The sequence below is a fragment of the Ylistrum balloti genome, unplaced genomic scaffold (assembly GCF_031769215.1).
Source record: "Ylistrum balloti isolate Yb309-2 unplaced genomic scaffold, AGI_CSIRO_Ybal_v1 Utg369858, whole genome shotgun sequence".
In the NCBI taxonomy this organism is placed as follows: Eukaryota; Metazoa; Mollusca; class Bivalvia; order Pectinida; family Pectinidae; genus Ylistrum; species Ylistrum balloti.
Genome location: NW_026782007.1, coordinates 431,705 through 448,626, shown reverse-complemented (window position 1 = coordinate 448,626; position 16,922 = coordinate 431,705). Strand labels below are relative to the sequence as shown.

The 16,922-nt window shown below is 36.3% G+C and overlaps 1 protein-coding gene across 1 annotated transcript in view; it reads right to left on the bottom strand.

The window, feature by feature from the left end:
* Positions 1–14,813, bottom strand: part of LOC132545854 (inositol 1,4,5-trisphosphate receptor type 3-like) — a 143,107-nt gene extending 128,294 nt beyond the window's left edge. Inside the window, exon 1 of the mRNA XM_060209525.1 lies at positions 14,731–14,813. Coding sequence (XP_060065508.1) covers positions 14,731–14,813 — 83 coding nt within the window. The remainder of the gene's footprint in view (positions 1–14,730) is intronic.
* Between the last annotated feature and the right edge of the window lie 2,109 nt (positions 14,814–16,922).

Genomic DNA, 16,922 nt, shown 5'->3' with positions numbered 1-16,922 from the left:
GGAGGAGTCATCAACGAAAAGGAGAAGTCATCTACGAAAAGGAGAAGTCATCAACGAAAAGGAGGAGTCATCTACGAAAGGGGGGGGGGAGTCATCAACGAAAAGAAGGAGTTATCAAAGGAAAGGAGGAGTCATCAACGATACGAAGGAATCATCTGCGAGATCCGAGTGTTCACGGTCATATCTTCTGCACAGCCGGCATAAGTTAGGATGAAAATTAAGACATTTATTTGCATCTTTACAATGTCACAGCAGCTAATGTCATTTGACTGCAGCAGGTCATGCGGAAAAAAGAAACAGTTGTACGGATATATCAGACCATTCTTAATCTGTTAAAAATAGGAATGACGCATTGCCTGCATAACTTAGCCCAAATAGTTTAGAAAATAGGCGAATACTGAATGAAAGGCATGCATGACTGAATTCAAACAGTAACTTCAAAGTAATCCATACTAAAGAGGAATATATGTGTGTCGAATGTCCGAGTTCTGGTATTTAAACGACCTCGTGGCATTGATGGTTCTTTTCTGGCACAGAAAAACACCCTTTATAATGGTTAGATGATACAAGCTTTCAAATTAAACACATATTTTTTACAAAAGATAAGGAATGCATGCTTTAGTTTTGGTTAGAACATGGTACGACATTACTATGTAACTTTATATATTTGCGAACGTTTTTTATGTTTTACAATTCTGTGTTTAATTTGGCGTCATGCGGAATACGATTGACTTATCAAAGTATTTTCCTTTAGCTGTTTATACTTGATTCTGTTGGTACTAAATGTGATTAACGCGTTATCATCCGTTCATATAGCAACGTTGACTACGTGACAATAGTTACGAAATCGGGTAGCTTACTCCGGCATGTATCCTATTTGTTAGACGGAATGGTTGTCACTACTAGATTATACATATTGATATTGTTTCTGTATTAGTCTTATTTACTTCTCTTATTATAAGTTATTTTGTTGAATTTCATATTAATATATTTCTTAGACAATTTTCAAATTTTCATGGCGTTTTCATTAATGACTTTTTGACATTTGTTTGTTGATGACCAACATTCAAAGATCTATATTTGACTGAGACACAAAGACATCTTGATGTTATTTTGTAAATATCTAAATTTCCTGTGTGTATTCTCAATTTGGCGCTCCAAAAAAATGACGTTTAAACGTCAAGTCTGACGAGTAGGGAGACGGACTGCTGTACGATAGAGGTAAACAATAGTATGACTTCGCTATTACGTTTATGCTATTATCTATTTTGTGAGTTTATTTTGTATAAACTAGAAAACTCAAAGCAATATTTATGTGAATGGAAATGATGATATTCTTTTTAGAATACAAAAAATGTGATAGAATAGATGACGCTATTGTGAAACTAATTTTTGTTTACTTCCTGAAGTTGACAAACTTTCCTATGAAATTGGAATCAGCTGTTTGCTATTCCATTATTGCGTATGACATCCAGTGAACGACGAATTTTGTTTTTAAGGAGCGTAAATAAAGAAAAAAAAACTTTCAAAATGTGAATATTTCACTGTTTTACTTATGTATAAACTGCATTTGAACAGAAATTTCAACATTTAAAAACATATGTAAAACACTACAAAAATAAATTGTTTCTTTTAGATACACTGATCTATCAAAAAATAAACATTACACACAGAATATGAACCTTTAGATTGTTTAAATATTATATATAAAACAAAGGACGTAATTCTGCTAAGCTGTTTTTCCCAACCCTTTGTAAATATTTTTTTATATTGAAGTATATTCGAAATATATTGAATTACGTTCAAAAGGAACAAGTCTTTGAGTTGGTCTAGTTAAAATGTTTTGTTCGAGTTGATATTAAGTCGATACTAGCTATATCCTGGTTGTAAATGCTTGATTCTCGGAAGGGTATTATCAATATTATTGGATATTGTCGATTCCTCACCATCATCCTGTCTATTTCTGTATTTCTTTGAGTGATAAGTCTTTATTCTTCGGTACTGCTGGGCACTCATTGATCTTTTCCTGATCTCCACATAAACTTGCTTTTGTTTGGAGTTTGAAAGCTAAAAGGTCTTACAGAGAGTGTCCACAGACGACGGAGTCACTCAAATGCTATTTAACTCTTGCATCACATTATGTAACATTTCTAAGGAAGCGATTTATATGGCTTGCCTTCCAGAATGCGGAATTGTGATTGCACTTTTGTGTCATAGCGTAGGGTGTACCGAAAAAATACATGTAAATCCAAATACAATTCGAATAAACATTAGCATTTATTGTATTGGCCTACTATTTCAACGTCTCTCAGACCGTTCAAGAAAATCATTCTTACTTTCTATACTAACTATGACTATCGTTTATTAATCATAAGTACCATTTATCGATTATAATTGCCGTTTGTCGATTATAACTACCGTTTATCGATTATAACTACCGTTTATCAATTATAACTACCGTTTACCAGTTATAACTACCGTTTATCGATTATAACTACCGTTTATCAATTATAACTACCGTTTACCAGTTATAACTACCATTTATCTATTATAACTACCGTTTATCGATTATAACTACTATTTAGCGATTATAACTACCGTTTATCAATTATAACTACCGTTTACCAGTCGATTATAATTACTTTATCGTTATAACTCTGTTTATTATAACTACTGTTTATCGATTATAACTATCGTTTCTCAATTATAGCTACCGTTTTTCATTTGCGAACATGAGAAACTACCATTTATCAATTACATACATTATATATAACAGTTTACCAAGTTCAACTCCCGTTTACCAATTATAAGTATCGTCTATCAATAATAAATGCGTATACCAATTATAGCAACCATACACAAATAATATTTACCGTTTATCCCAATCATGACTACTATTGACCATATCAACCGTTTACCAATGATGACCACAGTCTACTAATAAGATAAGTAAGCTATGTTACATAATTATTGATACCGTTTCCTAACCATATATACCGTTTACTTCACTTACAACTACCATTTATCAATCATATCAACCCTTCACCAATTATAACCTCTGTCTAGTAATTTTAAGTTCCATTTGTCAATTATAGCCATCGTTTATTAATGATATCTACCGCTATATATGTATTATATGTGTATAACACACCCTGGCCGATAACAATGTATAAAACAAATAATAAAATATAAGATACGTTGTCGATGGTCACTGTACACACACAGGCCATAATTCTACAGCCACATAGCTAGGGATTACACTGGTCTCGTGTGACCACTTTTCCGTGAAGGTCAATTTTTAATCTTTTAACACTCTGAACTCGTGTGCCTAATACACTTGATACATATAGTTTAATATTTAGATAAAATATCGTGTATTTTACCTAATAATGTATCAGACAAGGAGGTTTGTTGAAGTCCTTTTTATATCTGTCAAAAATATTTTAACATAAGACTGTCGAACAATATTTAGTGAACAAGTAAATATAACAATATCTCCAAATCTATTCCTTAGAAACATGACGTCACAGAAACACCGTCACAGCAATGACGGAGAGTGAAATATGAATTATGAACAAACCGGACGGAAATGACAATATCGTTATTGATGTTATGTAATCTAATCTGTTAGTTTCTGATTTAATTTTCATAACTTGTTATGTCAGACAATCGTGATCTACATAACATCTAGGCAATATCAGTGACGTACACGTCAATACACATCGATTTGATATATGTTCACTTAAAATGCTTGCAGTGGTGGTGAATATTCCTGTGACTTTACGCCACCTGTCTATCACAACAGCATCGTCTTACAGGCGATCGATCTTGGTGTACAGGCTTACAACCAGCTCTGATATGACGAGTCAGTTATACTAGAGAACACGTTACAACCGCCTTCGTGTTATATCGTAAAAGAAATCTTAGATCACAGATCATCTTGAAATTGAAAAAAGCCCACGCAACAAGCCAAAACTAACGACTGAATATAGCAGAAGTAGTTCGGAGCATTTTCCTAAGGTTGGTAATGTCAATAGAATAGAAGTTCAAACACAACCAGAAGACTGTGTTACACAATGTAAGAACGTCTATTCTATAATAGTGGCAATATTTTCACCAAGCATATCAATTCAGATCAACGTCTGGCTTTTCCTAAAAATTAAGATAGTTTAACAATTAACAATATGTCAAAAGGCTTAGAAAAACAAAAGTTTTAACTGATTCTGAAATGTATTAAACTTCGTTTTATCTTTATAAAGATAGGAAAAGAAAACCCAAGGAATCTTTTATATAAGGTTAAACAATGTGAATAATTCTAAACGAAAAAGATGCAGTTTTCGGAGCAATGGTAATTTTTACATGAGAGATACGTTTCTTAACGAAGGACAATACTCTTAGGGAATAATACAACTCAAAAACTGGAACAATTTCGAGCGGGAGACGTTAATCTTTTGGTAGAATGGCCGCGGTGTCTGTGTTTCTGATAAATCAATGCCCAGCAAATCTCTCATCAGCTTGTTGACCACTCATCCCCCGCTAGCCCATGGTCAGTATTTTATCGATTCTGGGTCAAATAATTGTTATGGCCTCGGTTCCAAGAGTATATGTCTAGCAAACAACCCTTACTCGACACAGGAGACACATCACCATCAACTGATGGTGACATCAAATTGTCACAAACAGCAAAACGGTATCAGAAAATTAGTGGATAGCGTCAGCTGTCATACAACATTGTTTTTACGTTATTTTGATTCTCAAGATACATGTAACTTAAACTGTTCATTTGGAGGCAAATTATTTTAGGCAAATTTAAATCTTTAGCTGGTAATGATGATACTATTGTTTCTATATGTTTTCTAAATCATTTCAGTTACAACATTTATGATAAGAGCGATGTTTCAGTGGAAATACATGTCGTTATCACATAAATCTGTCTGGAATACTATGGTCATGTCTTCTTAAGACATAGCAATTCTGATTGGGCAAACATTTCTACGAATTTGATTAAACAAGCATTTCTTTATATCTAATTGGACAATTATTTGTACAGATCAGTTTGGACAAGCATTTCCACATATCTGATTGGTCAAACTTTTCTTTAAATCAAACGTTGATACAGCCAATCATGTAAGGACAAATTTGCATTTCTTTATTTATATAGCAAAATTATTAGAGAAGTACTTCAAAGTAAAAACAGATACGTTTTCACTGGACTAGTATTTCTTCGTTAACAGAGAAGAGTTCTAATTAGTCATTGAATTACAACGAAGAACAGTCCTGGGGGGCAAACGACCTATTCTGAGTCGACAGTGTTTATTATGGCATAATTGTCAGTTGTGAATGAGTTGTGGCGATTCTGATGATAAACAGTGGTTTTATATCTAGTTCTAAAGTTGGTTATTGATTCCAAGCGTTTCGACAACCCTGTCAATAGGTGAACAATGTAAACACATTACTGACCAAAATCAACAGAAAGGTTGTGATTCGGCCTCACTTCAACCGTTATAGAGTGCCATATTGATTATCTCCCCTTGTTTCAAGTACTTCTCATATGGTGTCAATCCAGTGACTCGTTACTGTTGTTGTAATAACTACAATCAGGACCTATTGACATCAAAGTGTTTTATGATATAAAAGACTGATTCTCAGACAAGTTTGTCGATAACATGATTACACACCGAACTACACACTGGTTATACATGTATATACTGAGAGGAAACAGAAACGCAATTAGCAGAAAGTTAATATTGTAAATTAAATCCTTGATGTAAACACTTGAAACTTGACAAATGGGTGCATTTGAGTTAGGTCCCTATGGTACCGTATTAAAATCACTGATGCATAACTAAACTGCGCACGCCGCTTGTACAAAAGAATAAGAGACAAAAGCACGATATCTCGAACCCAGTATATTGGTTCAAAATCTGTGTGTGCGAATCTTCAGACATATCCGTCTTGATTTCCCACATTTTAAGCATAAACAGTTCACCGTAAAAAATGGCACGACTGTCCGAAGTTGACTGGGGTCGTGCCATTAAACTTCTTATGGAAGGTACCCCGCAAAATCAGGTCGCTAATCAATTTGGAGTCCATCCATCGAACATTTGCCGTCTCATCCAAAGACTACATGCCACCGGAAGGGTTGCAGACAGTCCCCGGAGCAGTCGCCCTCGTGTGAGGATGCGTCGGCAGGATAGGGCAATGCGACTTTCGCACCTACGCAATCGCTTTCTGACGGCCACGGAAACAGCAAGGAACACAATTGAGCGTCATCATGTTCCAATTGATCCAAAGACAGTGCATACTCGACTGCGTGTCTTCGGTCTAAGACCACAGCTTAATGCGCGACGACGTGCCACACGAATGCAATGGCTAAACGCACATTCCGTAAGACGCTTCCCAATGCAACGTTAGAGAAGGGTCCTGTTCTCAGATGAGTCCAGGTTTTCGATTTACCGGGCAGACGGCCGACGTCGTGTCTATAGACGTACCCACGAGCGCTATGCAGATGCTTGCGTGATAGAGAATGACCGCTTTGGAGGAGGATCGGTCATGGTATGGGGAGGGATTGCGCATGGTATCAAGACTCCTTTGGTCGTTATTCAGGGAAATCTCACGGCCGTCCGCTATAGAGATCAAGTCCTAGCACCGCATGTTGTTCCTCTAGTACAACAGCGTCAACTGACGTTTCAGCAGGACAAAGCAGGCCGCATGTAGCAAGGGTTTACCATGGTTATCTCGCAGCAAACAATGTCCTCCACCCTAGTCTGGCCCCCATGCAGCCCTGGCCTCTCCCCAATAGAACATTTATGGGACGAGTTGGACAGAAGGATAAGACGTAGGCCGAATCCTCCAGTCAACGTCGCTCAGTTGCCGCTGGATGAGGAATGAAATCGTATACCAATGAGGAGAGTTAATACCCCGATCAATTCAATGCACAAAAGAGTTCGTGCAGTTACTGCAGCTTGCGGGGGGCACACACGATATTGATGGGTTCAGAACGCACTTCATTTTGAGTGGGGTACTCTTGAATCAACGTCAAATTTGAAAGGTTTACTTAACGTACACGAATGAAATTCTCGTAGATGACAGGGTGGTCAACTATCTTCCAGTTACACCATAATTACATTATAAAACCCTTTTCTATTTCCCGTAGTTGACATTGAAATTCCTAATTGCGTTTCGTTTTCCTCTCAGTATACATATGTAACACTTGTTTCCTAAAATGAACTCTCCTATTTGCAAGTACTAAGTATAATGACTGATCTCGTTGGTGTGTTGTATTTAAGTATGAAGTATAGAGGGTAAAAATCACAAAATAAAGTTTTGTTAAAACAAAAAAATCTACTGTATCAATATATCAATTATTTTGAAATCAGCTTGAAATTGTCTTTAAAGATAACTCGAGGTGCATGAAATCTCAGACTTCTGTCTTCGTATGCTTCTCGAGAGATCAAGTATTTTTTTCTCGACGTTTGAAGTCAGATCATGTGAAACGATCCATAGGGAACATATTTCTTTCCATATTCTGTGTGTGCAGTTCACGTGGCATTGGCATCGACGGCGGCGATGATTGCTTAAATTTCATGATGATGATGATGATGATGATGATGGCTATAAAAACAACACAACAATTCACAATGTATCCAAACCCCATAGCGTTTTACATATACACCATTAATAAAACTCGTGACAGATACTGAAAAGTTAATGGAAACCTTGTCCAGTATAATATATTTCATGTTCGTCTCGCTCACTCATACTATTGCTGTTTCTATCAGATTGTCTACTTTAGCTCAATTTATCGATTTTTCCTACAATTTACGTGGCACTTTGTCCTAAGCTACGGACAGACAGCTACGTTTACATTAAAATTGACTTAGACACATTAATTTGTTCTATTTTCGACTCGTACCACTGTTTCATAGACTTGAGATATTTAAAAGTTACCGATTGCTTGAATTGAGATTTTCATTCCTTTTCCATGAATTATGTAACAAGTTTTATCAAACACTTGTTGATCCGCGAGTTATCACTCACTTTACCAACACCTCATTCTTCTATTTACAGAAACAAATCTCCATCCAACTTATTAAAGTTACGGAGTATTTTTTTCGTTCTGTGATTTAACTATATCAGATAGTCATGGTGAAATTAAACACTGTTTAAACAACCTCAGTGCGTCAGTAATAAAATATCCAGAAACCCCTCGCAAATTTACACAAATCGTGATCAAAAAAATTATAAACCGACAATAAAAAATTGTCGACATAAAAATCTGCCTTTGCAATATCTTTTTGGAAGACTTTTCAAATTAAGCGTTTCCCACATTTTCACCATAGCTGTATTCCACAAACACCTGGCCCTACTTGTATAAAACATCTCAACTTGAGATTTCCTCAAGTCGAGATTTTCCTCAGCTGATATCTCCTCAAAAACGGCTTGTATAAGATTTTCTCAAGGAACAGGAGGAAGTCATCGGCTAGGATGCCCTGAAATTCCTTGAGGAATTTTCATACAAGATATTTTCAAGGAGATATCAGCTGAGGAAAATCTCGACTTGAGGAAATCTCAAGTTGAGATGCTTTATACAAGTGGGGCCTGGTTATTACTTGTAGATAATACAGAATATAGATGTCGAATTTTTCAAAACTGATTCATTGCGAATATCACAATTTCACTCATTATTCATTGCCATTAACAGAAAATAACGATTTTTTATTTTGTAAACAGCGAAATTACACACCGTTGTATTGGAGTTTAACCTAGTAAGAAATTACTTTGTTCGAGGGGTACGTCAAAAACTTTTCAGAAATATTGAAATCTTCCAGACAATATGTAATATAAATATGTATATATGAATGACATTACTTGTTAAATTATTTATATACATTATTAATCCTATTAAATAATGTAGTTAATGGTCGTCCATTTATCCGCCCCCGACCCCTCCACCTCTACCCCCACCAGTTTGATAAGAGAATATTCAAATCCAAACTTGTTATGCACATACCCCACATAATAAAACCAACACATCACACAGTGTTGAAAGCTTTTTAAGGTTATCAAATTTAAACTCCTGAAAAATTTTCAACATATAGTTCAGAGTTTATTATTGATGGAAGAATAATGTGGTTATGTTGTATGTTTTATTCTATAAAATTTTACCCAAGAGAGACCAAGAACGGTTACGGTCCAATTTTGTTAAAATGTCGCGTGTCGGTTTAATGATAATGAGATCGGTCAACATCCTCGCTATCATTGTATATCTAGTTTTCTTTCACGATACTGTTCTTAAGGGAGCATGTAACTCAACAATGATATAATCGACGACATCAATATTGCAAATTTGAAACTAATACATCAGCTGGGAACGTATTTAAAAGTTGATAACGTTTGAATTGAGTTTTTACTCGCGTCGTATCCTACTAATCTCATGATAGCGTCGAATGCACGCCGTCAAAATATGTAAAACAATAATGACGTCTGTCTTACTTCCGGTCTAGGCGGAAATAATGCCGCATCCCGGATGTGTCAACAAAACATTGATAAATGGGGTATGTTCGCAAAGAATTGTCACTACAACTCTATTAGTTTGTCTGTCCGCAGTTGATGTGCCATTGCTATCGGAATAAAAGTGTCTGTAGTCAGCAGAAATGCTTTGTGTGATTAAATGTTTTATTGTCAACTTAAATTTCAATCATAGAGAAGGTTGCTTGTTTTGTTCTGCGACAATCAATCGTTGGAGGAGATCTAGTCAGATCAAACACGCATTCATACATTCTAGACTGAACAACACGCGCATACTACAAAATGAGACACGTTTATCCATAGAAATGAAGTAACAAGGAAGTGTCTGGAAATGATGCCACTTTCAATATAAATTATCAATAAAACGGATTGTACTGATTTAGTAACTTGTAACTTTGAAATATTATCTGGATGACAAAGAAAAAAGCAAGAACAAGTCCATGAACTGAGGTAAAAGTTTCCAATGTTACACTTGTATAAAGTCTGTAAGTCAGAGAAATCGTCGTATATCGTGTCTCAAAGCTTTCAGGATTTCGTCGTCATATGACCTTATTTGTTGAGCTTGCCCAAACTCGGTAGGCCTCGTGGTCATATGACCTTAGCTGTTTAGTGAACCTGTCTCCTGAAGACATTGTGGTCACGTGATCTAAGTCATCGTTGTAGGCACTATCGTCACGTTTCTCTATGAATATTGTCAACATATTTATAAGAACCTGACTGTTTAGTCAACTCGTCCCTCTGTAGCCACTGTCAAAGCGGAACTTAACTGTTAACTCAACTCATCGCTCTGTAGTCATTGTCTTTGCGTGACTTAGCTCTTAATTCATCTTGTTCCTCTGTAGCCACTGTTCACGCATGACTTAGCTGTTTGGTCAACTCATCGCTCTAAAGCTATTGTGTTCGCATGACTTAGCTGTTCAGCCAATTCACCGCTCTTTAGCCACTGTCTACACGTGACTTAGCTGTCAGGACAACCCATCGCTCTGTAGCCGTCGTCTTCGCGTGTCTTAACTGTTAAGTCAACTCGTCCCTCTGTAGCCACTGTCTACACTTGAATTAGCTGTTTAGTCAACTCATCGCTCTGTAGTCATCGTCATAACATGGTCATAAAGACAAGGTCGCCACATGGCCTTAGCTGTTGTTAGATCCAAACTCACAAAACGTTATGGCGCCAATTACTTGGTTAAATATACATATAGAATCATAAAACTTGAAATGCAGTTAGCAGTTTACGTTGTATAGACAAGTAATTGTATTATTTTTGCTTGGAGGTATTCGTCTTCTTTAAATATAGATGCACCCAGGGTTCCCTAAGGACCAAATTACAGAGGAATCAATACAATTAGTAGAGCATGTGACAAATCCCGCGGGAATTATTAACGTGTAGTGTACCGTAGAAAATACGAACAATGATAAAAGACGAGCTAGTGAACAATTATAACGTAAAGTGTGGGTATACTATATATGGAAATGATGAGATACTTTTAGTTGGGTCAACAATAAATACAATTTCATGTTTCCAGTGAGAACTCGTCAATAACGTCTATGTATTTCTGTTTTCTATTTTTGTGTGTCTGCATTAACAGTCACCATTATCTAAGCCGGATATGGTTAATTTTGTTTTGAACGACTGCAGCCTTGAGGCCATCGCGTAGCACTGTATGACATCTTAATGCAGTTCACTGTTAAGACTAGCACATGATCTATATGATATTTTCTGTGGCTGAACGTTAATAATATCACGTGATCTATATGATATTATGCGTGATTGACCGTTAATACTATCACGTGATCTATATGATATTATGTGTGGTTGAACGTTAATAATATCACGACATATATCATATTATGTGTGGTTGAACGTTAATACTATCACGTGATCTATATGATATTATGCGTGGTTGACCGTTAATACTATCACGTGATCTATATGATATTATGTGTGGTTGAACGTTAATAATATCACATGACATATATGATATTATGTAAGGTTGACCGTTTAAAACTATTGCATGACATTCTTTGTCATTTGTGTGTTTGATCGTTAAGACTATTGTATGAAATGGTATGACATTTTGTGTAGTTGACAGTTAAAACAATCGCAAGACCATACAGGACATTTTTTGTTGTTGGCCTTCAAGACTATCGCACGACCCTATATGACATTTTGGGTGGTTGACCTTCAAGGCTAATACATGACCCTATATGCCATTTTGGGTGGTTGACCGTCAAGGCTAATACATGATCCTATATGACATTTTGAGTGGTTGACCGTCAAGGTTTATACATGACCCTATATGCCATTTTGGGTGGTTGACCGTCAAGGCTAATACATGATCCTATATGCCATTTTGGGTGGTTGACCGTCAAGGCTAATACATGATCCTATATGACATTTTGAGTGGTTGACTGTCAAGGCTAATACATGACCCTATATGCCATTTTGGGTGGTTGACTGTCAAGGCTAATACATGATCCTATATGCCATTTTGGGTGTTTGACCTTCAAGACTAATACATGATCCTATATGACATTTTGAGTGGTTGACCGTCAAGGTTTATACATGACCCTATATGCCATTTTGGGTGGTTGACCGTCAAGGCTAATACATGATCCTATATGCCATTTTGGGTGGTTGACCGTCAAGGCTAATACATGACCCTATATGACATTTTGAGTGGTTGACCGTCAAGGCTAATACATGATCCTATATGCCATTTTGGGTGGTTGACCGTCAAGGCTAATACATGACCCTATATGACATTTTGGGTGGTTGACCGTCAAGGCTAATACATGACCCTATATGCCATTTTGGGTGGTTGACCGTCAAGGCTAATACATGATCCTATATGCCATTTTGGGTGGTTGACCGTCAAGGCTAACACATGACCCTATATGACATTTTGGGTGGTTGACCGTCAAGGCTAACACATGACCCTATATGCCATTTTGGGTGGTTGACCGTCAAGGCTAATACATGATCCTATATGCCATTTTGGGTGGTTGACCGTCAAGGCTAATACATGACCCTATATGACATTTTGGGTGGTTGACCGTCAAGGCTAATACATGACCCTATATGACATTTTGGGTGGTTGACCGTCAAGGCTAATACATGACCCTATATGACATTTTGGGTGGTTGACCGTCAAGGCTAATACATGATCCTATATGCCATTTTGGGTGGTTGACCGTCAAGGCTAATACATGACCCTATATGCCATTTTGGGTGGTTGACCGTCAAGGCTAATACATGGCCCTATATGCCATTTTGGGTGGTTGACCGTCAAGGCTAATACATGACCCTATATGAAATTTTGGGTGGTTGACCGTCAAGGTTAATACATGATCCTATATGCCATTTTGGGTGGTTGACCGTCAAGGCTAATACATGACCCTATATGACATTTTGGGTGGTTGACCGTCAAGGCTAATACATGACCCTATATGACATTTTGGGTGGTTGACCGTCAAGGCTAATACATGGCCCTATATGCCATTTTCGGAGGTTGGCCGTTAAAACTTCAGCATGGTCCTATGGAACGTTTCATATTATTGCTAAACATTGTCTGTGTTATTGCCGGTATAATTTTGTCATGTACTTCATAATTCTGATATGTTATCTTCTAGACTGGACTAAGTCAACAAGAGAATGGGGATACGCTAAGTATACCTGTCCTGTAAACTACCTGTATCGATCCAATACATCCGGGCCATTCAATATCCTTATCAGTATACCCTGCTGTATATAGTGGTTCACAAAACAGAATTGTTATTAACTGGAATAATTTTAAAACTTTAAAATATATTTATATTTAAAGAAAATGAAGAAATAAAATGTTTGTAAAACTTTAGTCGTTCTATGCTTAAACATGTATACATGTACTTTTCTCAGACAAAAACTGAAATTAAGCTGATGGGTAGTTCAAATTTGGCTGATGGGTAGTTCAAGGTTAATTATCCTGAAATAATCACCTGGAGGAAGAAACAAAAAAAGATAACCTCGTTAGTTAGAGTAAATGATATACTTTGTCGGCAGTTGTTCATTATCTTCATTGAACGTTCGGAGTTACTTACAGAATTATCTACACACCGTTCACACAGACTAACCCCTAAATGTGTAAGCGACACGACAGCCTTATGGATGATAAATCACGGTTTTAACTTATTAGTGCCGGATATTTTAATAATGAAATTTAAAGCAATTTAATCCTCATTCTGCATTATATGAACCTATTTATCAATAAAGTTTTATCGACATAATTTAAATGTCTTCATCTCACACGACATTAAAATAGGTACGTTTATTTAAATATAGTAACTACGTGGCTAGTACGTGTGGATATTTCGTTGCGAGATCGACCTTTTTTGCAAATTTAAAAGCCTGTAATTATCTGTAAATATAGTTTGTGGTGTAACAAAACTTACCGCTACGTAGCACAGCATGCGAGCGATACCCATCTTAATGAGGAATAAATAGATCGTCCATTCTCTATACATATTTTCAATAAAACTTTTCGATGTTCATTTGACTCACATATGTATTTACAATGAATATGAGTTACATGAGTATTTGAACAAACTCTGACGACCCATGTGCTATATAGAGGTGTTTAAATGTAAAGTGGCCATCTTATTATTATAACTAAATAAATAAACAAGTACACATGATATGTACGTTTCATAAAGGACCGATATTTGTTTGTTATATAGGCTATGTGAATATTGATACATTCTTTTCATGCTTATATGTATAGGTATGTATGTAAAGTGTATACTATACATATTTTCTATTGTTAATTGTCACACATGTATTGACTGTCGAATACCAGAAGTCATTGACCAGTCATGTTTGTGTGTATCGATATCTTTATGAAACATCTTTACGACGAAACTGACATAGTCCATTACTATGTCCATTCTCCAATGCAAAAACAGGTCGGTTCACATACAAAAGCAGATGACAATATATGGAATAAAATGAATGAGTTCTTCATTCTAATTGCAATTAGGAAAATATGAAATTTACTTTCAATTGAGAAAATTAATGACGAAAAAACTTGTTTAAGAGGCAGTACGGATGTGTTATCTTATTGCACGTGCGTATTTTTTTCACATGTTCCTCTACATACCAAGTATTGCATATCGTTTTAGAGGAACGGTCGAACTGACCAGTCACGTAACTACCTTACAACTTACCTTGACTGAGTGGTCAGTAGAAAGCCATAACTTTCCGATGAATACAGACAAACAATGTCCCCAACACTTAGCGTGTCATCCATTGTCTATCACAGAAAATGCCACAAGCTTATTCCGTCTTAATCAATCACATGTTTCTGTTAAAGATCGCTCACAAATAATTCTCCGTTCTATTTCACAGTGTGATGACCCTACTACACACTTTACAGTACTGAGCCTCGACATGAACCGGTCTCTTTAGATCGAACCCTGTCAGATCATGTTTACGTTGGTAACAGTGAGAGCTCTATATACAATAGGGTATCCCTTTATATCGTAAGTCGTACTCAGGGTGAATCCACCCGTCAATATGTATTTGTGGTGTAGAGTAACGTACAGCGCTGGTGAACACGGGAAAACCAGCGCTCTGGCGTCTACACTAGTCTACAGCAAGACTAATGACTGTATGTCGATGTGGATGCTACCAATGACTAGCATTGGTCAGAAGGATTTGGCTATTATAATATATGATTACACAATAACGTGCAACTTATTTCATTTTCATTAACATATACATAAATAAGTTCTATTTTATCAGTACGATTGTAGAAATGTGTCATTAAGGTTATGTCTTCATTTCACGAGGTTAATATCACTAAAAATTGATGTCAAGGACGAAACATTATTTCAATTAAGAAGTCGTCGGTGTATTTTTAATTGCTATTTTGCCATTTTAAACTCACAGTCACAGTCTCGATCGTCCATGAAGAGTTATTCACGTTGTATATACATATATGATCATTGACAAGTCCTCGTAATGTGTAAAGTCTGTGTTAACATTATACAGACGACACAGAATCATATATCGCTGTAAAGGAGATTTTTAATTGAAGAACACATTTGTAAAACTAAATATTTGACCATAAAGGTAATATGTAAAAGACCTGTCATGTTGTATATAGGTTACACTGGGAATATCGTATTTGTTTACACGTTACCAGGCAGCCTCACAAAGGAAAAAGTGAAGCGTCACACTTCACTGGGCAGCTATTTTGGATTTTAACCAGGTAGACACGATATATACAACATTGTGAACAATGCACATGTAAACAGGAAAACGTGTAGTTCGATTACTTAATTTTTCATGGTATTTTTTTGTATATTCTGTGTCAACTGCCTCGCGAAACAAACGATCGGCGAAATACACACGATGACTTGATTATAATGACAGACTTAATGGTGGCTAACTATAATTGCACAGGGACTTGACACACCATTCCAAAGCCCACTGTATGCTATACCAAACCACATGGTCTGTAAATGTATTGCAACACATAATATGGACTGTGGTATTGACAATACCGCCTAACTCCTGTGGCTGAATGAAAATCGATATACTTTTTGCAGTAATTTATTTGAACAATGAGCTTCATTTTGCGGTCAAATCACTTAGGCGCCAGTAGGACTGTTTATTTTTTCTTATCAGACTTTAACAGGAAGTATGATGCATCCCTGGACACTGATCATGAACGACACGGACTGACCATTAAATGATTAATGTACCGACTATCAGCATCCGTTCCTGAAAATACATTGTATGTTATGTCGTGTAAATGGTCCGGAGGGGACATCGTTTGTCTGGCCCTAATCCTTATGATCCCTATAAGATAATTTGCAATTTTTGGCAGTGGAGGTCTCACGAAAGATGTAATGAACGCCGTATCTTTGCGAAACATAAAAGAGATTAGAAATTTACGTTATATGATTCCAAAGTTGATGGCAATTGTAACCGAGAATGAAGCGGGTATGATGCACGGAATTTATTTACTGGCTTCTGTTTCACATGTGACAGCGGCTACTTTTAAATGTTATTTTTCATCTTATTCATACTATATACATAAAAATATTGTCAAATGTTTCGGAAATTGAAAGCGCAACGGAGGGGACATTTCAACAGAATGTCAAATTATCGATATCCTGTTAGTGCCTCCCCCCTCATTCAATATTCAATACATATATGTCTAAGTATGTTATTTCCAATTTCCTTTTATACCTTCATATAGACAAGAGAACTTTGGATTTTCGTGACAGCCACCACTTCAAAGTAGGATTTTCATTGATTTTCAGTTTCAAGTGAGCTATATCTCACTTTTCGGTTTGAATACACTCCTCTGTTTATGAGCTGATGTCAATGAAGCTCATTTTAATGTACT